The sequence below is a fragment of the Mytilus californianus genome, unplaced genomic scaffold (genome assembly GCF_021869535.1).
Source record: "Mytilus californianus isolate M0D057914Y unplaced genomic scaffold, xbMytCali1.0.p SCAF_13, whole genome shotgun sequence".
Lineage (NCBI taxonomy): Eukaryota > Metazoa > Mollusca > Bivalvia > Mytilida > Mytilidae > Mytilus > Mytilus californianus.
This window is the reverse complement of record NW_026262615.1, coordinates 37,483,492-37,510,510: the sequence shown is the minus strand read 5'-3', so window position 1 is coordinate 37,510,510 and position 27,019 is coordinate 37,483,492. Positions and strand designations below refer to the sequence as shown.

General features: G+C 31.8%; 1 protein-coding gene across 1 annotated transcript; it reads right to left on the bottom strand.

Moving 5' to 3' along the window:
* Positions 1–4,840: 4,840 nt before the first annotated feature.
* On the bottom strand, positions 4,841–26,825 carry LOC127723930 (uncharacterized sodium-dependent transporter HI_0736-like). The gene is made up of 12 exons (XM_052230647.1): positions 26,778–26,825; positions 20,426–20,549; positions 19,100–19,283; positions 17,157–17,271; positions 16,445–16,646; positions 14,998–15,160; positions 12,885–13,019; positions 11,669–11,808; positions 11,076–11,167; positions 8,974–9,125; positions 6,395–6,524; positions 4,841–5,190 (listed from the first exon to the last, which is right to left on the bottom strand). The coding sequence occupies exons 1-12, from the start codon at positions 26,823–26,825 to the stop codon at positions 5,005–5,007; spliced, it is 1,671 nt and encodes a 556-aa protein (XP_052086607.1). The 3' UTR covers positions 4,841–5,004.
* Positions 26,826–27,019: the final 194 nt, after the last annotated feature.

Genomic DNA, 27,019 nt, shown 5'->3' with positions numbered 1-27,019 from the left:
AACGTGCATGCTGCTTTCTATTTAAATATAGGGAAAATAAACATTAAAAACAGCCGCTCTGCATTTCCTAATTATGATTGATTGATTGATTGGTGTTTAACGCCATTTTCAACACTATTGTGCTATTTTGTGGTGGTCAGTTTTTATTGCATCCTGTAAATTGGAGAGTTGTGATAATCTTATACGGTATTTTATACAAAATAAGAATGCTCAATACATCCATTAGATATGATCAAAAACGCAATCTAGTTCTGTGTTATTAAATACTACTGTTCAATCAGAGATATTTACTAATATAAATAACGATGTTAGTCTTTGATCATGTGAGGTAAATAATTAATTTATTGCATTAGTTTGTAAACGTGTTTTACTCGTATTAACCATGTTATGAAGGTTTTATTTTGATGAATTATCTAATAAGTAGAGTTTACGGGATATTATTTTGTTATCTATTAATAGAATTCAAATGTACTTACTTATATTTTAAAGAGTTGATACTATGACAAGAGGAAAGATACTTAGATTGTCCTAATCGCACATCCGAGTTCTACATATAAAAAAAAACATCGTAATTTGGCGCGGACCATCGCACTTCAGCGTGACCATCACACTTCCGCGTCCCTATCGCACCTTCGAGTCATACATGTATATGCACGTGCACTCTATATGTCTTTTGCTTTTTTTAATATTGAAGTGCTGTTTACTCTTTGACGTACGTACATACGCCATATATCCGTTACATTACAATTTTGCGGTATTAGTTGTTATATAGTTTTCACTTTAATTTAGAAAAGAAATAACAAGAATAAGTGAAAATAAATCCTTTCATACCTAATATTTCTCGCTCTCATGAAAAAGCTTATAGGAATTCAGGCAGCCAAATGATGCAGATACCAATTTCCGTGCGAACATAAACTCGACAATTAAACACACATGTCAGGGCATAACTTAAAAGGCAGAACATAAAATTTTTAAACCGTCATACTCTTGGAATTATGAACAAAGTTATTAAATTAGTACATCAACGAACCGGAAATATCAGATAAAATGTTAAAATCATCAACATTATGGTAATACCGGAGCACTGTATACTGGATAGATGATACTCTCAGAGACTTATAACCAACTATATACGGTAGTAAAGTCCAATCAGATGTTTTTGCGCGAAGTACAATCATAATTACCGACCCTTCATACTGGTCGACCATTTTTTCTAACAAACAAATTGATTTATTGTTTAATATAATCTTTTCCTGAATATGCAAGGAATATTTCACCTTGGGTGTAAAAGCAATTGGCACATTGGCAGTAAATCATTAATTTATGTAACTACATGTATATCATATAATTTAGGATATAACTCCTTTCTTTCGTGTTGATTCATTTTAATATCAAAACATAAATAATACAAGATTAAAAAAAACATTCAATCTGCTTTCTATCAGATAATTTGTTTCTAATCAGAAATAAACAGTGCAAAGAGCTGTTTCTTATTTGTTTATCATTCACCGACATTATACAGTGCAGAAACTGCACCTGTTTCTTGTTTTTTAAAGTATAGAGTGAGGCATGATTACTTATTTCTTACAAATTATAAAGATTAACAAGTAAGTCGTCTCGCCTTTTAGTCATTTTCTTCGTAGTGTTGGACTAGTCTTTTATGCATTTTTACTCCCAAATTGTGCATGCTTATATTCCAAATTGATATTTAAACGAATACGCTCATTTTGTGCTCTTTTTACGTTCTATCGGATTCCTTCAAGCCATTCACTGTGATTATTCAATTTAGTTGAGCAAATAGTTTAAAAAAAAAAACAGAAAAAAAACCCAAAATTCCTTGAAAATGTCATGCAAAAATCTCATAAGAATTAGATTTGTCACCTGGTTTGTACTTACATCAGCAACACAACGGTTGCCACATGTAGAGCAGGATCTGTTTACCCTCCCAGAGCACTTAAGATCAACCCCAGATTTTGGTGGGGTTCGTGTTGCTCAGTCTTTAGTTTTCTATGTTGTGTTTTGTGTACAGTTGTTTGTCTTTTGGTCTTTTTCTTTTTTTGCCAAGGCGTTGTCAGTTTATTTCGACTTATGAGTTGAATATAAATGTGTACACATATTTCTATTACATGTATCAATTCTATATACTTGTTTTGGGTATACCTTACTTTATTCATTGCTTTTTTACTAGTATGTTTTACAAAATGTTGTGTGTTTGGTTTATAAGATATATGATGATTTTTTTGTCAAACATTTTGACATTTATTTCATGGTTTATGCTCCAACCTCAGAAAATTTATTATGATGATTTTTCAGTTGCAAAATATGTCCACTTAAACTGCAGGTTGTATTACAGAGTCAGATCTTACAAAAGCATTTAAGATGATTAGACAAACAAGCAATCAACAATATTCCCTTAAACATAAAAACATTTCCAATATTTAAGATAAAAAACTAATTTGTTAATATTTATTTTTATATTTATCTATCTTTTCATATTAGCACACGAATTTGCAGAATTGTTTTCAATGGGTGTTTTGGGTTTATAGAAATATGATTGTTTTTATAAGGATGAATACAAATTTTAATACGCAGAAACGTGCGGTTAGAATGCGAACATTGTATCCGTTTAGATTAGTTGCCTTTATTTCCTGTGACATACAATATGTCTATCGAATTATAAATTGTTTGTCCTGATCATGCATGAAATACTTGCCAAGGCCCTTAGTAAGGGTTACGCTGTAGGGTTAATACTAAATAAGTATACGAATAATTACGAACACACAATACACTCCTCAAAACACTACATAGAAATCTTGTAAAAAAGAACAACATGAGGTTAAAACATGCGCTCTGCTATAATAAAGCAATATCTGCTCTAGTGTTAGCACCCGTCTTGTTACTCCTGGCTATAACATTGTTGGTGCTGCATTCGGTAATATTATAATAGAGGAAGAAGAGGACCGGACGATATTGAGACTATTGGCTACTGGTAATGTTGGAAGATATTACATGCAACATGACGTAATATAGAGAAAAGCATTTTGTTCTTTTTTGGTAAGAAGGATAAAGATGCTATATTTTTAAAATACTCAAAATAGCATATGCTTTTCAAAATAAAATAAACGGTTCGAACGACTCTCTACTCCTCTTCCTTATAAACTCGCGCCATTAAAAAGGATGAAGCATAGCGCTGAATGAAGCGATCGTCATACGTAACAGCTATTTTTGATATTTGAATATGAAAGACGGATAACAAAAAGACGGCTTTCAAGTAAAAAATTGTGACTTTTTAGTTTATTATTGACGAAATCTTATAACCAGAAATTCCTGAATTCATAATGTCGGTTTAACTTAGCTACATCCAAGTAGACCATGGATTCTACCCCTCAAAATATCGGACGACGAACAATAATTAAAGTCGTTATAAACGAATAGCAATCGCAATATAAATGTTGAATAAAAACAGACATCATGGCCAAAATAAAAAAAAATGAACAAAAAATAGACTATTTTCATATTACCGACTTTTGACTCCGAATTGTATAAGTTTTCGACAGGTTACCTACTCTGTGGTAGGACGTCCTGTCACTCAGTCAAGTAAGAGCAACCAACAGAAGTAAAATAAACAAATATTGTCGGTGCAATTTAGGGAGATACTTTGCTGTTTTCCGATGATTTTGTCGTCTATAGAAAACATGAAACAGTATTTTTTTCCCCAAAACTGTACCGATTAGAAGCTTGGTTTTATTCTTTCGGTCGCTCTTACTTGACCGAGTACCATGATGTCCTACCACGGATAACCTGTTGTACAAATGTAAACTCCGGTCAAAAGTCTGTAATATGTAAATAGTTTATTGGCAACATAACAAGCCTGCCATTATGAAATATAACTGTTGATTTGTTTTCTTTAATTATATCATTTGTCACAAGATAAGTAAAAGTAGAGAAACAGTTCTGTATATTGAAGGAATTATTAATTACGTTAAGTTTTGTCAGCTTTTATGGACGTCTTAAAAACATCTTGGAGTTTGTCATTTTTGTTATGACATTTTTACATCAGCGGACTAAAATTCATTGTTATGTATTATTGATATGTATGCACTACTGTAATATGATCTCTGTAGGTTGACAAATTCAAGGAGATGGTTATGTATACGTCAACGAGACAGCAACCCAATGACGAAAATAACCAAAAGGCATCTAGAGTGTAATATACAGTACTTAACAATATACATGTATCTGTACAATATGTCATCTTTAAGTGGTTTCAGGTAGTATAACGTTTGGAACAACTTTATTCGCATCTCATTAAGAAAGCACGTCGTTTTAAAAGATGAAGCATAGTGTTGATTAAAGTGATTAAAGTGATCAAAGTAATTAAAGTGATTAAAGTAATTAAAGTGATCAAAGTAATTAAAGTGATCAAAGTAATTAAAGTGATTAAAGTGATCGTAATAAGTAACACCTATGTATGTATTTGAATAAAAAGGGGCGTGCAAAAAGAAGCTTTTTAGGTAACAAATTTTTGGTTTATTATTGAAGAAATCATATACCGAAAAAAATTTATCTATGCATATTCATGTATTATTAATATGTTTGAACTATAATTGCATAATGATCTTCGAATATTAATAAATAAAAGGAGATAAGAGGTACATTTGCATATGTCAATGAGACAGTCACCCAATGAAAAAAATATTCCTTGTGGAACGTCACAAACAAAGATATACCGTATCTCTAAAACGAACAAGTAAATCTGACATAACTATCCAATGGCATGTTTTAGGCAAAACTATAGTATTTCGATAAAACTTGTATATTCATCATTTATGGTGTGCAACATATGATATAACACATAAAAGTATATTAAATAACAACATATTTTTGGTAAATTCATTTTTGTATAATATTTAAAATATTACCATTTCAGTAAGAGTGTTTCATTTAGATTTCTTTAATATAATTCATATGAAAATATATTCAAATATGAATATTATGGAATGTTTACAAACGAATCGATCTATATGACTCGGACATGCTCGATAATCCTTGTTTCTCGGGAGTTTTCGTATCAGTCATCACTGTGTCTACATCATCTAGAATCGGTCGTTTGTCTAATGCTGGTTCCTTGTGTCGGTAAAAATAAACTACACAATTTACTAGGATCACTAATAACATCAAGCTGCCCCACTGAAAAAAAATTAGTAAAACATAAAAAAAACTTATCAAAGATACCTGGCTTATAATTGTGTACGCCAGACGGGCATTTTTTCTACACAAAATAACATGTCAGGTCCACACAGAAGTGCCGACTACTGGTAAAACCATGGATTTTTTTTGACATTTTAGACTTTTACAACATTTTTCATGACCATAATTTAAAATTTGAAAGAATGAAATATATGTTCCACAGGACGCTACGATAATAACAACTAAACCGTCTTCTATTTATATTTTATTATATATATTATATAAGTATTATCTGAATAAAAAAATGTTTATTTCACAGGACACCAAATACAAATAAGAAAAAAATGAAGTGATCGAGTAAAATATAAAAGATTCGGCAGACAATAACCTATAGCTACATGTACAAGTATGTAACTCTCTGTGATATACTGTTAACTCAGAAATTTTTAGCGATGTTTTTATTATTGAGAAAATGATTTGCATTTTCAATTTTGTTAGTTTCATTCGTATGCAACATTTCCTAAAACTGCTATTAATTTACTATAATAGGATGTGGAGGACCATTAAAGAGTCCCATACGAATTTTCGAGTGTTCAGTAGTTTTAGTGGTACTCGTTTCGGATGTTTTTCCTGTTTTTTATTTGATTTGATCTTTAATCATCTTATACATTTTTTCTGTCAGGCTATGGTACAATTTGTTTTTCTATTTGAGGAATTTTAAGTAAACTGATCATTTATGAAATTCAATGGTATTTTAAACTATGTGATCGTATTATAGATTTCTAAGGGACATCAATGTATCTGTTCTGTCTCTTTTAATCTTTCCATGCAATTTGGCAAGTTTTCTACATGATATTGAAAAACAATCTTTGTTTGCATCTGTCCTAAGTCAGAAGCCTGTTGATCAGTGGTTGTCGTTTGTTGGTGTGGTTCATAAGTGTTTATCGTTTCTCGTTTTCATATACATTGTAGATTAGACCGTCGGTTTTCCTGTTTGGATTGTTTTACACTAGTCATTTTGGGACTCTTTATTAATTGCTGTTCGGTGTTAGCCAAGGCTCAGTGTTGAAGGCCGTACTTTGACCTATTATTGTTTACTTTTTACACATTGTGACTTGGATGGATGATTGGCACTCATACTACATCTTCTTATTTCTATATAATATTTTTCTTCTTCAAAAGGCTTGGAAAAATTGTGTGTTACCTGAAGAATTGTCATAACAAATGTTTCTCGTCCAAATTCATACCACTTTTCACCATCACCGGTTGTCCCGTCAATCAAGTCAACGGCCCACCATACAATGATAGCAATAGCTTCAACTGGCAAAACAAACCTGTAAGAGATTGTATGAGGACAATGACAGGTAAATAATGTTATTAAGTTAAAGAAATATAATAACTAAAGGAAAATAATGTTACTGAGTTAAATAAATATAATAACTAAATAGGTAAATAATATTATTAACTTAAGGTAAATAATATTACTAACTACAGGTAAATAATATTACTAACTTAAGGTAAACATGTTACTCATTTAAGAGAGATACTGTTATGCGCTTACGGGAAATATGGTTACGCGCTTAGAGTAAATATGGCTACGCGCTTAAATGAAATGAGATAACGCGCTTAAGGAAATAATGTTACAAAATTAAGGTAAATAATGCTACTAACTTCAGATAAATAAGGTAACGCCCTTAGGGGAAATAAGGTTACTCACTTAAGGTAAAACATGTTAGTAACTTAATGTAAATAATATTTCATAACACTTAAGTTAGATAATGGGTACAGAAAGAGACGATTTAAAAATGTAGGATTTAATCATCTATTGTCGTATTTTTAGAGAAAAAAAGATAGATTTACATTCACAATTATAGTGCTTTTTATACACAATGATTTCAAAATATTGTACGTATCATAATTGTTTGATATCTATTTTTTTTTATCGAACTCAATATATGATTCAATTACATATAATGAAATTTCCGATTGTTGTCTGTTGTTGTTGGCATATGACCTGATATTAAGACTACAATTTACTTATTTGGCATGATAAGTTTGGGTGACATCTACTGTTACATAATTGCCCTGCTTTTCGACTGGCTATTTTTGTTCACATCTATTCTTTCCAGAACATCCCCATTTAAAAAAAAAACTGTGTCGATCACATCTGGAAGACAGCTTAACTGCTGGTCGAAAAGATATGAAATAGTCAAGATACAGCTGACTGACTAAAAAATAGGGAATCAGTGGTCCACACTGGTTTCTAGAGTATAACCCTACAGGTTACAAAATACCATGTTTGGTAGCAAGACGATTTCCTTTCTCTGACTTTCCATGGACAATTGCCATTATTTTACTTGGATCATTCTTTCCACGATCAACAACTGGGATGGGAATAACAACATTACATCCAAAGTCTACTTCTTCTAAAACTGTATTAGATCGACTTAACATAGTTACGATGGCTTGTTTTTCCATTGAATGTGAAGCGTTTGCACGTTCATTTTCAATGACCGTTTCTGTATCATTACTTTTGACGGAAACTTTTTCTGTTATGACCAATTTTCCACATAAAGCATGTACAGTTTTTTTACATGTAAAACACGAAGTTGCATTCACACACTTAGTATTGATATAAAAGGCTAAATTAACATCAAACGTGCTAAATGTAACTTCTGTAGGCTTTTTTAAAAGAATTTTTTAATCAAAAATAATTTTTGTTTACAAATTCCCTGAATTTAATTAAGGAATCTGTAAAAAAACATTTTAATTATTTCAGTGATTTGGTAAACTCCCTATTCAAAATCAGGGATTTTATAAAATCAGTAATCAGTTCAGTGATTATACAAGTGATTTTACAAAATCCCAAATTCGCTGTAACATTATATATATAAAATTTAATTTTGGATGTAACACGTCTTCTGAATGGCTGAAAGTGTTTTGTCTTCATAGACATAATTTTGTCATGTGACCGTGACGTCATCAACGTTTTTTTTTTTTATGATTTACTCCTTAAAAATGGAATTTAGAATTGATTTTTAAGGAATGACTGTAATATTTTTTCTGTCTATTTTAAATAACCTCAAAAATGTGGTGCACACTTTTAAATAACCCGCTATGCGGGTTATTCAGTGTGCACCATATTTTTGAGGTTATTTCTTCATAGACAGAAAATTTATTACAGTTATTCCTTAAATAACTAAATTACATGTAGTACGTGTAATTAGAATCGCCGAAATTTTGATTGGCTTAAAAACAATCACGAGTCATTCAAGTATCATAATTCATTTTCGTATTTTATACAATACGGCTATGACTGCACGTGCTACTCATGACAATGTTACTATAACACATTGAAAAGCTTAATATAACTTTTTTTAAAATCTTCATGGCTGTATCATAAAATGTAATTATAAGAGTTGAATGCTTCTTTTTATAATTTAATTGGGTTATAAAAGCGTTGATTGTGCTTACATTTTTATATGAAGTGAAGCGATTCCGCGCTTCATACAAAATGTGCTTCTGTCAACGCTTTTACACCCCAATAAAATATAACAAGAAGCAATCAATTCGTAAATGAAACCTTCAAGGAAGTAAACATGGTTTCAAGTAGATAGCTCTTTAATCAGAAATGCGTATGTTATAGTCGATTTCTAAGCATGCACATGACGAAAAATTATAATTTAAACTGTGTAACTATATGTTTTTAAAAATTATTTACACAACATTATTACATTGATGTTCAAGAGTAATGTGTCTTAATCTATGTGTACTAAGTCTTACTTTATCATCCATCCCCAAACTCTAGGAAGTTTCCAATCGTCCAAACTAAATCTGTTGAAAAGAGTCTTTCTAAAGTTTTCAGTTCCGTAAAAAATGACCATAGCTTGTAACATCATTCCATTGATAACTAATGCAAATCCCCAAACAAAATCCTGGAATGAAAATTATATCTAGGTAACTAAATAACTTAATGATGTTCGCTCATCTTTTTCAAAATGACAAGCTTTTTAAAAGACTGTTATAAATTGGTAGTATATAAATAATGGAAATAAAAAAACAGGAAAAAATAAACGGTCCTTGTGCTTACTTTCGAGATATAAGCCATTGAAAACTTTGCGAGAACTTTTTCTTTCTAGATTTTTCATATATTTAACATTGGCACCTTTTTTTCTTTCAAAAACTATGAAAAAATAACAAGGATTTTATAAGATTTTTAAAAATGGCCTTTTAAACTATATGTAATAAAATTATGAAAAGAAAAGTAGGGCTTAGTGGGCAAAATATTTATTGGCACCAGAGGATTCCGAATATCTGACAAAAATTCAAAAACAAGAGGAGCAGACTTCCTAAAGGCTTGAAATAACAAGTTGAAATCAAATTTGTTTTATTGGAAGCTTACTGAGATTGTTCAGTTTAAGAACTAGCAAACCACGTTGCTATATCATTGTGTGAGTTTGTTTGCTTTCATTTCTTATAATCTCATTGGCGTAGGAGCCGTGGGCAAAAGGGGGGCAAAACTATGTTCCCTCTACTTTTTTGTAAATGATAAATGAAAATGAAAGATTACATTAACTTTTTTCTTGACTATAAGTCTGAAGAAAAGTGTTTTTTTTTTCTTGTTCACTTTTCACTTTCCCCCCAAAAAAACCTTACAATTTGCAGTCTACTCCTACGCCACTGAACCTTAGTGAATAGAATCTTAAAAGTACAAACTTATATTTCTTATGATTAATCGTCAAATGAAAAAGGCAAGTTATCTAAAACAGTTAAAAGAACTGTACTGACAAACTTAGAAATGTTAATTGTTTTAGTTGTTATCCTCTTACATGCGTCGAGAATTATTATCAGATGTATTATCAGCCCTAAGTTCAATATCATTCAAAGAGCCGAATGGAGAAAAATAACAGTTTAACATATTGATTTGTTTAGGGGTTCTGAAGTAGAAGTTCAAAAAGTGAAAAGTTTACGGACGACGAACACCAAATGAAATACATCCGATATGAAATCTTTCTATCATATGCCTCAACAGAGCAGAAAAACAACAGTATAATATATTTTTATATTGACAATAAAAAACCAAATCAATCAAACATAATGAACACTGTTTGAAAAGGTCAACATTTGTAAAGAAACTTGCTAAATTATGCCGGAAACTTTGAAAAATGCATTTATTGTATCATTTGTTTTGCATTTTACATAATATATTTTCCTGTTTCCTAATATTTGTTTTGTAACCTACTTTGTTATGTTTTTCACTGAAAACGTACCATTGAGGTGTGTTTTCCGGATTTTGTCGAGTAACGTCGGAATGACATGCGTTAATCTTACGGAAAGGCATGCAATAATTGCCGGAAGCAGTTGATAAATTTTTCATAACAGCCCGCTTAGCACCATTTCGGAAAATATGGAATTCACCTAAATTTAATGCTATTATCATACTGTAAAAATTATTAGTTATTTACTCTAAGTATCTGATAATATAATTTATTTTATCGACTATCTTAATATGTTGAATTATTAAAGTGATCAAGTCTTCAATATTAAGAGCCTACTCCATTAGTCGATACAAAACAAATACCAACAATGACAATTTCTGCATTTATTTTCAATCGCTTACCGTCAATTTCTTCATCTGTGGTCTGAGCAAGGCTTTTCATATTTGTCTTAAACGCCATGTTATATAAACTGACGTAGCACCACTACTAACCGTGTATTAAAATAAAACGCGCCCACTGACCAATATTAAATATACACGGTCTCAAAATGTTCGCTTTTAACCAATCATATTCCTATCCTATAAGTGTATAGGAGGTAACATAAATTGATAGAAGTATGTTTCTCTATTGATGCAGTTGTAAAATGCTGCATTTTAAAAAATATACCTGATTTGTTAAAATATTTATATCCAATGCTGACATCATACCAACCAAAAAAGTGACCAGTACTGTGGCAGGTGTACCAAATTTTCTAGGAACTGTAAAAGATTACCTTCAAGTTTGCACTCTTTGAGTTGGTCATTGAAAATACATATTGATTACAAAGATCATGCTATTCGTAAAATGAAGGCCGTCCAATACGTTGAAGTGACCCGCAATTTTACAATATGTTCTCGTCCTGAACATGCATGAGATATTTGCCAGTGAACGTTAAGCAACCAACAATGAATCAATCAATCAATATAACTGATAATATTGGAATATTTTTTTCGATTCTATTTCTTCTAAAAATAAGACGCATTCTATTGGATAAAATTCGATTCTTCAAATTTATTTGTATTGCATATCTTCATACTAAAAATAAATAGTGTGTTAATGTCAGATATATGTAAACTAAATGCATGTTACATCAAGTGTATAGATATGTATGCATTGGAGACGACATTATTTTATTGAACAACTTATGTCTGATCCATTTGTTCTTTTGGGCAAAATATTATGTATTACCTACTGAAATTAAGATATTACAAAAAATGTACCTCCAAAATCCTGTAATGTATGGGTAACTAACTCCATATTTGATATAAGTGATGTTATCCCAGCAAATGACAGACAGGTGAAAAATAGGATAGATAAAACTCGACCAAAAGTTCCCAGTGTCGAAAATAGGACAGGTATCCTATAATAAATTATATGCAAATTCATAGTTCAGCAAGAAAGATGAAATGTTTAAAAAATAAAAAATGTACATGTATGGTCAAATATATATTCATAAAGTACAAATAAAAGGCCATATTATAACGTATCGATGCAAACTAAAGACCAAGCCTTACTGTCTTCACACTCTACTATGTCTGTAGAGATCATCGCCCGTTTGCATAAAGCTACTTTAGTTAAGATTAGTTCCGAACGGACGGATTTTTCAACATATCGTACGATAAATTACATTTGTAGTACTACGATTGGATATCTTAACTTAAGTTGTTTTATGCAGATCAGTCCAAATTTTGAGCTCAAAACCACAAATCCTGCATTTTGATTGGTTGTTTTCTGAGTTTGTATGAGGAAGTCGTGCTCGAAATGTATATGTACGCAAGGCCAGATGTTGGTCATGATATGCTATCACCATAAGAATATAATATAGAATTCAAATAAAAACTAATCAAACATGTGAACCGAGACCACTCATGATTGCTTAAGTTGATGTTGCTCAGTCTTCTGTTTTCTATGTAGTTTTTTGTTGACTTTGTTGGGGGTCTTTTCGGCTGTTTTTTTGTGTGTGTGTGTTAGGGGGAGGGGGGCATGGCGATGTCAGTTTTGTTAAGAGCGAATGTTTTTGAATAATCACGAGCATCGCATTTGAATGCTAATTTTAAGTTAATATTTTTTTTAATTTCATTGTGAATTTATATTAAAGAAAGGGCTTAATATTTATCAATGGAGGAATTTGTATTAATAAGAAAATGACATTTCATAAGCTTGCTGCATGCGAAGCGTTTTTCTGAATTTACATTTATCGAGAACTCGCAATTCAAAGCTATAATTTAAAACCCATGAATGTATAAATACAAAGTCTCGTTAGGAGATATATGACCAAAAGGGGCTCAAAAAGATTTGTCAAATCCATCAAAAGGTCAATTTGTCTGTAGGGGTTAATAAACTAGGGAATGCATACAAGTAAAATATTGGCGGCTAGCTGATTTATGAAGAAAATAAAATACTCAAAAAGTATTTATCATCCTGACACATACCTACCAAATAAAAGTAAGTCCGGTACTAGCAGGACCACTGTCTTTAAGGATGGACAGGTACTCGTCCTTTGCCAGAACACCACGGCTAACTATCAGTATAGAAAACACTGCAGCATAAATCATCATTCCGCAAATTAAACTGTAAAAAAAACATGATGTCTTTTGTAGGTTTTTGGGTTGATGTAGCATTGACTTACGTGTATCAACGCATCTCCTTACACATAGATATTAATGATGAAAAGGGGGATATATTTTGCAACCATGTACTCACACATATCGAAACCTCTTTATCATTCTCAAATAAAGGATATTCGCTAGCCTTGTTTTTGACTTTTGACCATGCAGTGCCAATAATATTTTGCCTGGTAACCCCTACTTTTCTAAATTAATGTTGTTACATGTTGTTTAAAAAGCCTTTTTGGAAAATCTTATAAAATCCTTGTTAATCTTCATGGTTTTTGTAAGAAAAATCATTATAGTCAATATTAAATGTACGAAAAATCTAGAGAGAATAATTTTCTGCCAAATTTTTAAATACTTATATCTCGAGAAAAGGGCACGGACCTGTCATTGTTTGTTACTTTTTAAGTTCCGTTTTTGATATGCTATCAATTAATAACAGTCTTTTAAAAAGCTTGTAATGTTGAAGCGAACATCCTTAAAACTTATACGATTGTCGCTTTATGACTGAGTGATAAAACTGTACTTCGTGTTTGAGAAATTAAAATAACAATTATTTGAAAACAAAACACATTTAAATGTCTTATCCCTGCTGTTGCATCTTTTACAACAGTACATCCATAATCATCGTCCCTAAGCATTGTTCCTTGGTGTCTCCTGCAGATGAACTAACTATATATATCTTAACTTATAAATCTTAAATGATAATTGGGCTGATGTAAACACAAGGTGCACTGCTGGACATAGAAATAATTAAAAAAAATTATTCAAGAGTACTTATAATGTATTTTTATTATAAATGTTATTTTAATATGCCTATTATAATATCTGTCACATTATATGCTGTACAATGTCTCGTGTTTGTTGCTTATATTGTCATATTTAATTATGAATTGTAAATGCCCCCTGTGGGACCATGATTGAAATAATGAAATATTTGATTTGATTTGATTTGATTTGAAGGGCAATATATATATAATCTTTAAAATCAAGTATTTCTAATTCCGTAAATTTTAATTTCTACAATAACACCAGTTGTGAAATTTTAAATTCTACGGAACACCAATTGTGTGGTACTCATCGATTAGTCAGCAACCCTACAACACCCCCCCCCCCCTCCCCCCAAAAAAATATAAGAATAGTCCTCCGGGTGCGGGATTTTCTCGCTGTGTTAAAGACCAATTGGTGGCCTTGGAGTGTTTTCTGCTCTTTTGTTGTGCTTTGTGAGTCGCAAATGTGGATAGGTATTATTTAATTTTGTCCCTTAATGGAAAATACGTTTTTTTGTTCTCTTTGGTTGAGTTTTTGTCTTTTTGACACATTCCTCATTTCCATTCTCAATTTAATTAACAATAAAAAAAAAGTGTCTATGACATATTTGAATCAGATACTCGTATGTTGCAAGGGAGATAACCAGCCTAATATTGCCAAGCTCTAAGTCTCCGTAGATCCAAAGAAATTCTGTTAAATTGTTGTTGAGATGGCAAGTTAATGGCCATATAAAAAGACTTGATAACTAATTAAAAATATTTCTTATACAATGAAATATGAAATGGTAACTTCTTTATGAAATATCCCTGTTTACCATTTTACGAGTGGTAGCAGTCGCAAATTTGGATAGAAATTATTTAATTTTGTCCCTTGATGGAAAATACGCTTTCTTTGCTTGATTATAGAACTTTGTCGAGGTATTTCACCATTTGACTTCTTTGAGAATGGGACAGACATAGCATTTGTATATTATTTTGTCCGTTTATTTTGATATTTTGTGACCAATTATTATAGTTATCACTAATTCGAACCAGAAGCAATAGCATAAACTACGATATCAAACTCTGAAACAGTGGCGATGTCGCTTTGCTAATTTAACATCAAAGTCAGCGTCTCGTAGCAGAGACGATGTTACTACTATTTCGGATTTTGCAACGATATCTTACCTTATAAGGTTATTTAACGAAGGAATAAAAATTCCATACTTCACTATAGCATTGTCCACACTCATAAAAGATGAATAAGGAATAAAAATTCCCATACCAGCTCCAGTATCAAATGCATTTTGGCTGATTGCATCGACCCAAAGTCGGGGCTCTCCAAAGGATTCTGTAAAATTAAGAAATGTAATATAAACCAATCGTATTAGTAGTACATAATATATGATTTATATACCGAGAGTAACCCAAAAAAAAAAAAAAAAAAAACCGGCACCAGAAAAAATTAAAACACAATACACAAAAAAAGATCACACAAAATTACCTTCATGATATTTTTGTTTTTTTTTTTTAAATGAAAGATTTTATAATTTTACTGCGGAAACTTTACCTAAAGGAACTTACTTTGAATAAATGCAGACAGCAATAATTGTCCTTTTCTAGATTTCAACAGTCTAGTTTCACACCGGAAAAACTATACAAAAATTCACGGCAAAAGAGACGAATTTTAGTTCCCGATTGTTCATTTTCCCTTTTGGACGCCAATGTTCCTTAAGGCCCTTCTTACGGTGTATATATTTAACAATTTGTTTACTTTTCAGTGTCTGCAGTCGCGTTTTGGATTTTCATGAACTTAATTTATGTATAACTGAAATACTATGTCAGGGATTTTGTTACCACAAATTAATTAATATAAAAAAGAAGATATGGTACTATTGCCAATGAGACAACTTTTCACAAAAGACCAAATGACACAGAAATTAACAACTATAGGTCACCGTACGGCTTTCAACAATGAGCAAAGCCCATTAAGACCGTTATCAAGTTCTTACAAAGATACAAAGATTTGTTTAGGAAGTTTGACTTACTGTTCCTGTAGAGTTAAAAAGAGGATATCGCATCCTATTTTTTACTAGGAAGCTGTCGGCATAGTTTAAACGCGGACCGCAAAAGAACCTCAAATTGAACTTATATGCAAAAAGAAACACATTCACATTACCGTTTGCTCAACATGGAAGCGGGGTAACATGAGACTTTATTTGTAAAAGTACATATAAAGAAGAAAATGCATTTGTTTATCCGTTATTTGTACAATAATGTTAGTTTGCTGATTGCAGGATAAAAATTTATATTCTCTAACACGGTGCGGAAAAATAAGGAACTTCGCTAACGCAGTTTTAGAAGATATATGTATATAGTGCGTACAGTAGACCATGACTGTGCAAAAAAAAAAAAAAATCTTAACTTCCATTTACAACATCAACTAGAACGTGAGTCTTGGGTTTTCCCAAATATTATGTACTCGAGAATTTCTATTACCTTATAACATCAATGCCATTATTATGCCTATAGACAAATCGTCGATCAGAGCCAAAATGGTGTAGATTTAAGAAACTAGTGGTCAACGTACGGCCATTTTTGGTCAAAACATCAGAAGTTAAATTATATAACTTACCCCAGTTTGGTGTGAAGAGGTACTTGATACCATAATCAGCATATTCTCTTGTAAGGGACCAGATAAAAGTGAATAGTAAGATTGCCAGTAGGATGGGAACCAGGAATAAATTGACCTTTTCAATTGTTTTAACTCCCTTGATAACCGACAGTCCTGCTACCATCAGCGCTATAGCATGAGTCAATAGAGGCCATTTACTTTCCTAGAAAAAAAATGATCTGTTATAAATGGTGCGATTCAAAATGTGTAGTATGTTAAATTATTTTAGTATTACATTAAATCTACTGCAACACATATCTATGGTCATCATTTGACACATATGAGCATGAATTATATCTAACATTCGTGCATGGTAATGACATTACAATAAAACATATCACGGAATACGAATAATAACCGGATGTTCATTTGTCACATGTCGCTAGTGAAGCAAGATTTGTTTATCTTTCTGGTGCACCTTGAACCTTGTGTTTTGATGAGATCACTCGGCAAACCTCGGCAGATCTAACATGCAGGATAGCGGAATCTGCCGAAGTTTGCCAATTGGATGTGATCTATTTTGTTTTATATTCAAAGTAAAACTTCTTTGTAATATTTTGAAGACTATGACTATGTTTTTTTTTTCTCCCCTAGAAGACTACGAGAGTCAATAAACGAACAACGTAGAATCAACTATGCTTGTTTCCAACTATTGTATTTCTATAGATTTTACCTCTGCATAGTCCCTGAATATCTGACGACTGTCTTCTACGTTGTCTGGAAGTTCATTAGCTATACAGTAAACAACATAATAGAAACACCATCCTAACACTACTGAATAATAACATCTACAGAATAAAATAATACATGTATTAGTATGAAGGTTTCAATAGGGTTTACACAAAAGAGAATAATAGACAAACATTCGGAAATAATCGGATTAAAATTTAAGGAATAAAGAATAATTGGCAAAAAATTAAAGGACTTAGAAAATGAACTGAAAATTTAAAGATACTTAAATGAAGACTTGGAAGAGAGGGAGGGTAAATTTTCTTATTTTTAGACCACTTTCTCTGTTTCCACCACAAAACTCTCTAGAATGAAATAATATTAACATGATACATTAGATAAAATAGAAAGAAAGTCACATACATTATAATATATTGCACACGATTTTACAAAGGTATCATTGTTATGATCGTTGTTTCGTCTGAAATCTGCGTGTTTATCACGGGTCACTTTACTATAAAAAGATATATATATATAAATAAGAAGATGTGGTATGATTGCCAATGAGACAACTATCCATTGGAGACCAAAGACATGGACGTTAACAACTAAAGGTCACCGTACGGCCTTCAACAATGAACAAAACCCATACCGCATAGTCAGCTATTAAAGGCCCCTGTATGACAGAAGTTAAACAATTCACACGAGAAAAATAACAGCCTGATTAATGTACAAAACAATGAACGAAAAAGAAATATGATATTCAGCAACAAACGACAACCACTGATTTACAGGATCCTGGCTTGGGACAGGCACATACAGAATGTGGTGGGGATAAACAGGTTTGCGGGCGCCCAACTTCCCCCTTACCTTGGATAGCAGTGTAACAGGCACAACATATAAACAAACTATAAAACTCAGTTGACATGCTTAGGACTTAACTCATCGATACAAAGCAGAAAACAACACGTACCAAAAACACACACCGGACGTGGCAGGGTACTTATACATCCCCACAGCAAAAAAAAAAGACACTAAGAACAGATCTACGAGTTCACACAGTTACTGACAGCTAGTTCCAAGACAATAACAACTAATAAAAAAGTCATGCAACTAAGGCTAACATATCAATCAGTACACATGCAACATCCAATGGATTTAGTGTAAAGACGACATTACCATGAAATGCATGGAATAACTATTGAGGTATATTCATTATGATAAAAAGATAGAAATTGACTCAATATATTTCGACCTAAACAGTTGTATACGCCTATCGTAGGATGCTTTACTTTTTTCAACTATGTGAGTTAACACAAATAATGATAATAGTATCTTTCGGGGCCTGAAAGGATACAAAATACGTCAAATTGCCCAATTTTATCAATATTGGGTGTGTTCATATTCAGTTAATCGACATTACGATCTTTTAATATTATTTTGCATGTGGCTACATTTGTACACTAGAAATAGTCAGTTGACAAAATAAGAGATAATACGTTCTGAAATAACATTGTTTGCTTTTTCGATGTTCAAATAGATGAAATTTAATAGCCGACTTTCTTGGATGTATGGAGTTTTGCTAAAATTCATTTTATGAACGAACTACATGTAGTAAACATGTTAAAAGCATTTAATCTACTTCTTTTCAAAATGTTCATTACAAAATTACTCTCAATCAATTTTGTTATCCTATTTCAATGAGACCAGCGGACATTTGGTTCAATCACTAAATGTCGGACTAGCTCATACTGTCTTGTAAATAACTAGATTCCCGCTGAAGTCCGCCCCCGGGTGCGGGATTTTCTCGCTGTGTTGAAGACCCATTGGTGGCCTTCGGCTGTTTTTTTTTTGTTTTTGTTTTTTTTTTTACTCTTTGGTCGGGTTGTTGTCTCTTTGACAAATTCCCTATTTCCATTCTCAATTTTATTGTATATTAAAACTTACGATATGAAAAATGTAACCATAGAGATCCATGCTCCACACCAGGATCCTTTCTCCCCCATGAATTGTTGGAATGATCCAATGATAGCTTTCTTTGTGTACCGGCCTGTACCATATTCTATCAGTAACATTGGTATGGACCATAGTAACAGGAATAAAGACCATACAATCAAAAATACAAGACCGCCTACAACATTGATAAATTAATTAGAGTAATATGCAGAAATAATGTATTACTAAATAAATATAAAGTCTTCTGATCAACCAATAATAACAGACAGCAATACTATTTAATTGTTTGGGGTGTGCATGAGGGTCTGGATGGAGGGTCCTTCATTTCTGTGTTCATTAGTTTTTTTGTTTGGGGTGTGCACGAGGGTCTATATGGGTGGTCCTTCGTTTCTGTATTCATTAATTTTGTAGGCCAGTTTTTTCTATTCTTTCTGTTCTTTATACGTTTTGCCTATTCTCTATTTTCTATATTTTAGCACCTCATTATTCTCTATTCTTTATTTCTTTGGTCCATTTTCCTCTATTCTTATTATTTTTTGCCGATCATTCTCTATTCTATAAACCCAAATCCACTACCTCTTGCATCCAATCAAAAAATTTTTCATATCTGTATTTCTTCACAATTCAAATAAAATGTGGTACTAATGTGACATTGTTATAAAATCATACAGTAGCCTCGGGGAAAAAAGGGGGGGTCTCGTTGTAGTGTCCTCGCTTCAAGTCAGAGTTTCAGTTCCTGGCGGGTCAAAATAAAATTTTTGGATTGATAATTGCTGCTTCCCGAGTAGGACGCCAAATTTACCTGCAGCCTATTAATTTGTGTGCTCTTTGAAAATCTGATCCAGAATCAGGCAGGGTTTATTCGTATGGAATATATACACATGCAATCTTACACATTATACATGCAACATTTGCAAAATAAAGAGCATCATGTACTGCCAGGTTTAACCATGGTATTTCCAATGTTCGCAATCAACAAGTACAGATTCAAAGTACTTTTCAAAATTATCTAACACTGAAGTTGAAATGTGTCAGGTAAACAAAATCTGTATTTTTTTAAGAATAATATTCTCGCCTTGGCTTCGTTGATACAGACGCATTTTGCATAATTTCTTTTCAACACTTTGGATGTTTTTACTTGTTTTATTGTATTAAACACGATACCAAATATTGAATTTGTAGTTTATTAAAACAATCATACCTTTTGATTTGATATAAAAATCCAACGCAGAGAAATTTATAAATAAGCATAAACTTCTAATTCAGGGTTATTTAAGGAAATTGTGTACTAGTATCTAATCTGCTAGGCTATATTACCTTTTTCGTCACTATTATTTGCAACAATTCTTGGAAATCTCCATATATTTCCTGTTCCAACAACACAACCCAAGCATGAGCATATCAAACCAATACGGGTCTTAAAATACTGTTGTTCTGAGTTCTAGAAGAAAAGCAACCGGTTCAATCATACATGTATCTGTCAAACATTGCCCTATGACGTCTTTAGTCTCTGGTAGATAGTTGTCTCAGTGGCAATCATGCCATATCTTCTTACGTTTAGGTTTAACAATATTTAAGAATTGATTACTTCTCTTTGTAATTTCATAAGGGTGTAAAAGCATTTATCGAAGCACATTTTGTGTGAAGCGCGAAAGTGCTTCAAACTAAACTGTGCGCACGATCAACGCTTTTACAACCCTATAAAATAATAAAAAGACGAATTCAATTCTTATAATTACATTTATATGTTAAAACTTTGAAATAACTTTTATCCTGCAATCAGCCAAATATTGTACACATAATATTTCTACTTGTGCAAATAAAGTCTCCCGTTACCCCGCATCCATGTTGAGCAACCGGTAATGTGAATATTTTTTTGCGTGACAGTTCATGTTGGGGTCCTCTTCGCGGTCCGCGTTTAAACTATTTCGATTTCTTTGAAAATTCAGAGACAACTATTTGAATTTAAACAATTAAAGCTTCAAGTGCCGAGCGTAAATTGCAGTATAAAACAATATGTTCATTGCATATATATCAAGCTTTTCGTTTGTTTCCTTTAAAATTGTAGTTACGATGTCATGGGAAGCACATGCAGTCATATGTTGCATTTTTTTAAGAAACACAATTTGATTTTGAAATTTATTATATAATCCTTGATACATGTAATATAATTATTCACCAAAGTTTAGATGATTCAAATAAAAAATGGCGTGTGCAATACATTAATTGGCATATTCTTCTGACACTGATTCTCAGTACTGGAAATGAATTTGGAATCGCGCGAAGAGGGTTGCATGCATTGCTTTAATTAAAGGAGGTCATACTCTTTGGATGTAACTGGTTTCAACTCGTTTTACCATTCACTACGTGTGTGACGGTTTGTACGATGTGTATGCTGAAACCCAGCCGGCATAGGTATCCAGTTGAAACAATAAAAAAAGGAACAATCTAATAATATGGTTTTCTTGCGTAAAGAAAACTCTCAGACTCATATAAAGAAATAAAAAGCAAAACAGTTCATCCATGGCAAAACATACTTAATGTCCATGAAATTTATATAATTGACCAAAGTGGAAATTCGCAATTCTAAAGCTAGCTTTACATAGTCAACGACACTAAAAATAAGATAATTTATTAAATAACACGATGGTTTAAATAAGGATGATATTTTTTTCAATATTATCAATAAGATTATTTCTTATATCATTACTGGTTTGAAAATGAGGAATAAAAGTATGTAATATTTTACAAATTTTAAAAGTTCTAAGATCTTTAGTAATTGTTTTTAAATCGTAGAAAGAAAAAGAACTTTTCCATGTGCACATGTTTGTCTGTACTCAGAGCTAACTTGGTGGAGTAAACACAGTCATATTTGTCATTTTGTCTTTCTTTTACACAACATCAAAGTAATGTATGCATATTAATTATCATATTCATGATATTAATGTGCATGAATTTATAATTCAACTTCATGGAAATGACTACACAAATGTCTGACACATCGTTTACTTCTCCTTACAATTCTTTAAAACACATATGGATTGCAAACTGTAATTTTGGATCTTGAAAATCCGTCCCTTTAAAAGAATTGAATTATTCTATTGTTTGTCATATAGTTATATTTTTTTTTCAATTTCTGGAACTTCCCAGTTGAAATATCAATCAAATGTTATGAAACTTATACACAATGCTTATTACCACAAAACACAGATCAAGTTTGAATTTTGGTGGCGTTACTTTAACCGTTCTAGAGTTATGCACCTTTATAAATGGGAAAAGAATAGTGTATGTATACTGAGTATTCCGTGTAGTTTTCGAAAATTTACCTTGACAACCAATCAGACAATAATGTTTAGCAATTTAAAGGCATAACATATATTAAATGGTACATTTTTGTAACACATGTAATCAAGAAGAAAGAACATTGTCTTTAAAACAAAGCTTCCTATTCTGGATCATAATTATACAATGTGAATAAAAATTAACAAGTTGAAGGGATACAATTTAAAACAACAGGGCGTCCTCTCTACAACGGATACTTTGAACAATTTCAGTTTGCATTATTCAAAACTTAGTTACCTCACAACACCGAAAAAAGGAGTTTAACCCCTGTTTGCCATTCTCCTACGCCAGTGAGTCTGATTAGAATACAGATCTTCTGTCCACACTTTGCTAAAAGGATCTCACAACGATCCTTTCTAATTTCTGTTTTAAAGACCATTCGGGATCCTCTGATTTTATTAAAGTTATACACACCTAACAAAATCTGTAGACTGGAAATTTAAATGACTGATATCATAATTACCAAAACAGAAAGTAGAAAGTAGCGTTGTCAGATCCTTATATAAGTGAAGAGTGGATAGAGGATCTGTATTTTAATCAGATTGATCAGTGATCAAAATCAGCCTCAAAACAGTTATTTTAACCCATGAAAATTTGGCAATGTTCTTAACCTAATTTTAAAACAATGTTTTAAGCTTTATCCTTTTAACCATCAAACATTGCTACTGATTGCAAGTTAAAACTTTGTAATTCATAAAAGTCAGAATCTATTGTTTTCAATTATTAAATTCACAAGTACATGCCGTCTGTTAAGTTGATGTAATTGAGTTGTACATGTTTACTAAACCTAAAAATTTGCATGAAATACATTTACGATACGAGTAAAAATACAATTTGAACTTCGTTATTTGCTTAATTACATACCAGCTCATTTGTTCTAACAAGGGTGATCGGAGTCGGATCACCCTACCTTGAGATTCTTTGTTCTGCATGATTTCTTTGTTCTATAACATTTTGGCGGGAATGTTGAACACAATCAAATTTAGAAATATATTTGCGGAATAAAGACTAACTTTTAAAATTTATGTAGAAAAAATTCACTAATATTCAGTGTCTATGCGGGGAATCGAATTCAAGACCTTAAGCATATGAAGCCATGATTCATAACCCTACACCAGGACGACTGAATACCAACTCACTGTTAATTTAACATTATATACTTCACGTTAAAATGCCATATTTTGATTGGCTAATACGAGGGTGTTAATTTACTCTATTACCCTTCATGGAGACGCTTGATCGAGTGTGCGCTTTATTAAATACGACTCTATCCTATGGCAAATACTCTATTACCCTTCACGGAGACGCTTGATCAAGTGTGCGCTTTATTAAATACGGATGGTTGTTATGTACAAGACGTCATAGTTTATTACTTTGAATTTGAAATTTAATCGACAGCAATAACAGAACATTCAGTATAATAAATTAAATAACACATATCTGAGAGGGTGATAGAGCAGATTGTTACCCCTCGAAAAAACATTGTCAACCTTGGCTTCGCCTCAGTTGATAATGTTTTCTCGGGGTAACAATCTGCTCTATCACCCTCTCAGCTATGTGTTATTTATATATTTAAATATTGTATCCAGGGCTCATAAAGGGTATATACTATATAGTAATATATGAAGTATTTTATAATTATGGTATGGCATTCTGAACTAGGTGTTATGAAGCGTAAATGGTTTTTTTCATATAGTCTAGAAGAACTGGGATGTAAAATAGTTATCTCTCTCGGACTTGGTGTGTCAGTGTAAGATCACCTTCTATCCTCCGGCCATCGGGGTGATCTGACACTGACACACCGCTTCCTCGTGGGATAATTATTACATATTTGGAAAATTATCCTAACTAGGTCGAACTCGTGGTCGAGTTTCATTCTCCCCAATAGATTGATAGATAACATCATTTTAAAATCAAAACCAACAATCAAAATGCTAATCAATAAATGGTCCAAAATAAAGTAAACCCGTTTAATTTCACATTTGAGACAAAATTTGTAACCATGCACTAAAAAGATTGCACAGTGCCTCTTAATTCGTACACTGAACTCGGTATTTTAAACGACTGGTACTTCCACCGATAAGGGTAAGGATTGCATACTTCCTCTCTTAAATCTAGTTATGATTTTTTTTTTACTCGAAATGTTAAAATAAACTATTTGATTTCTTTCTTACCTCTGTTGTTTTGAGTTCCATACTGAACGTTTGATAATGTGTCATGTGTTGGTGCAGTTAAAATGTTCCGATAAAACAGAATTTCTGTAATTTTGTTAATTTTGTGTTTGTCATTCTTTTCTCGTTCAACTTATCACGTGAGACACACATTGATATATAAATCATATGATAAACAAATAAATTGTTGATAAATATGACTGAGATTTGTAATTATTACACGGTTAGATAAAAGGATATAAGATAATCATGAAATATGTACAAACGAAAACATTTGTAACTATATTTATTTGTTTTTAAACTAGCTGACAGTTTTCATAATTATATACAAATGTGAAATCATGTAGATGTTTATGAGACAATCAAAAACTAAAATCTTTGAAATTAAAAACAATTGTCCAAACTCCCCATGATCCTTGCAAGATCTGCGGATAAACTATGTTTTAATGTTTGAAGCATAAAAAGATCGGGTAAAAGTTCCCCAACTTTGTATTATAAATTATAGGTTAAAATAAATAAAGAGCATATACCATCAAATAGGCTATTCAATTTATACTGACATGTTAAATATCAAAATGAGAGAGAAAATAACAAAACAAATAAAGGAGTTCGGGTTGGCGTTTACAGAATAGAGAACAAAGACCAAATAGAATAATGGAAACAGAAAAATGAGTTAGAAAAATAAAGAATAGAGAATAATGGGGTGCAAAAATATAAAGAATAGAGAATAATGGGGTGCAAAAATATAAAGAATAGAGACTAATGGGGTGCAAAAATATAAAGAATAGAGAATAATGGGGTGCAAAAATATAAAGAATAGAGAATAATGGGGTGCAAAAATATAAAGAATAGAGACTAATGGGGTGCAAAAATATAAAGAATAGAGACTAATGGGGTGCAAAAATATAAAGAATAGAGACTAATGGGGTGCAAAAATATAAAGAATAGAGACTAATGGGGTGCAAAAATATAAAGAATAATTGTTGAAAACAAAAGAATGAGGTAATGACATACTGATTACAGGAATGAACGATGTACAAAATAACCAAATCATCTAACTACAAAATGGATATAAAAATGTAATACATTTTCATGAGAATTTTACAGCATAAGCGTTATTTTTAAAGATAAAGAAAAATGTTTTAAAATTCAAAGAATAAAGAAATTAAGGACCCCCTCCCCATATCCTTTCAATGGAAGTGTAAGCCGGAATAGGTAACTATTCGGGACAACACTGTCGTTATGAAATCAAATTATAAACTATCGTTTCAAATCTGTAAGGTTTTTCTTTTGACGTACTGTTGTACAGCAGAAAACGACAAACAACGACACGACAAACAACAGTCTTGAAAACACAACACAGAAAACTAAAGACTGTGCAACACGAACCCTATCGTATTATCTCAGGTGCTTCAAGGATCATAGATCCTGCTCTACATGTGGCACCCGTCGTGAAACACATGTAAGTAAAAAATTCGGAAATAAGTCTCATTCAGTGATGTCATATTCGAGGGGAAAAAAGGACGGGAGTGTGGATTCGACAATCGAAATTCAATATCACCCTCATACATGTATGCAGAACAAATTTTCATTGATTCAAAAGTTTATCCGAAAAAGATCAAAGATTAGCATATAATTGTCTGTGTTGTGTGTGTTTGTAATACTATTGTCTACCTTAGACTTAGATAGTTGACGATGTAAAAAATTCTTAAAATATATATTAGCAAGCAATTGAAAATAACATGATCATCGACCATCATTACATTTTAAAAAAATGGGACTAGAAATGTAACATCTTTCTTGATAAAATATAGGTTGAAACAAGACTCAATATTTCTTTGATCTTTCAGCATTGGAATTCTGTACATACATGTAGTTACTCATCGCAACTCATTACATCATGTGTTCCTGTATTAATATGACGTCAATGTATAAAGTCTACTCTGAACGGCAGTCGCAGATATTACAGTATTATATAAGACGGAATGGTATAATTATATCCATACCGACAATTTAAGTACTTTGAGTTCATTTTTAGTAAATACAGCCATGCTTTGATAATGGTTTGCTTTTACTCATGTAAGTGATATCTTCAACTAATATTTATCCATTATGTTTGTGGGGATTTTTTTTGGTACTTTTTTTATTATTATTACGCTTGGATTCTGGATATTACATTGTGTAGTTGCCTCATTGGCAATCATGCCACAGCTTCTTATTTCTAAGTGAGGTCATAAAAAAAGATTTATTGTAAAATATGCGGACGATAAATGAACATGGGTGTCATGTGAGTTCAAACAAACTTGCAATGATTATATCTAATCTAGCAAATGCACTGCGTTACACTCGTTTAAGTCGTCAAATACATTGGACATGAAGTCACATTTTGTATATTATA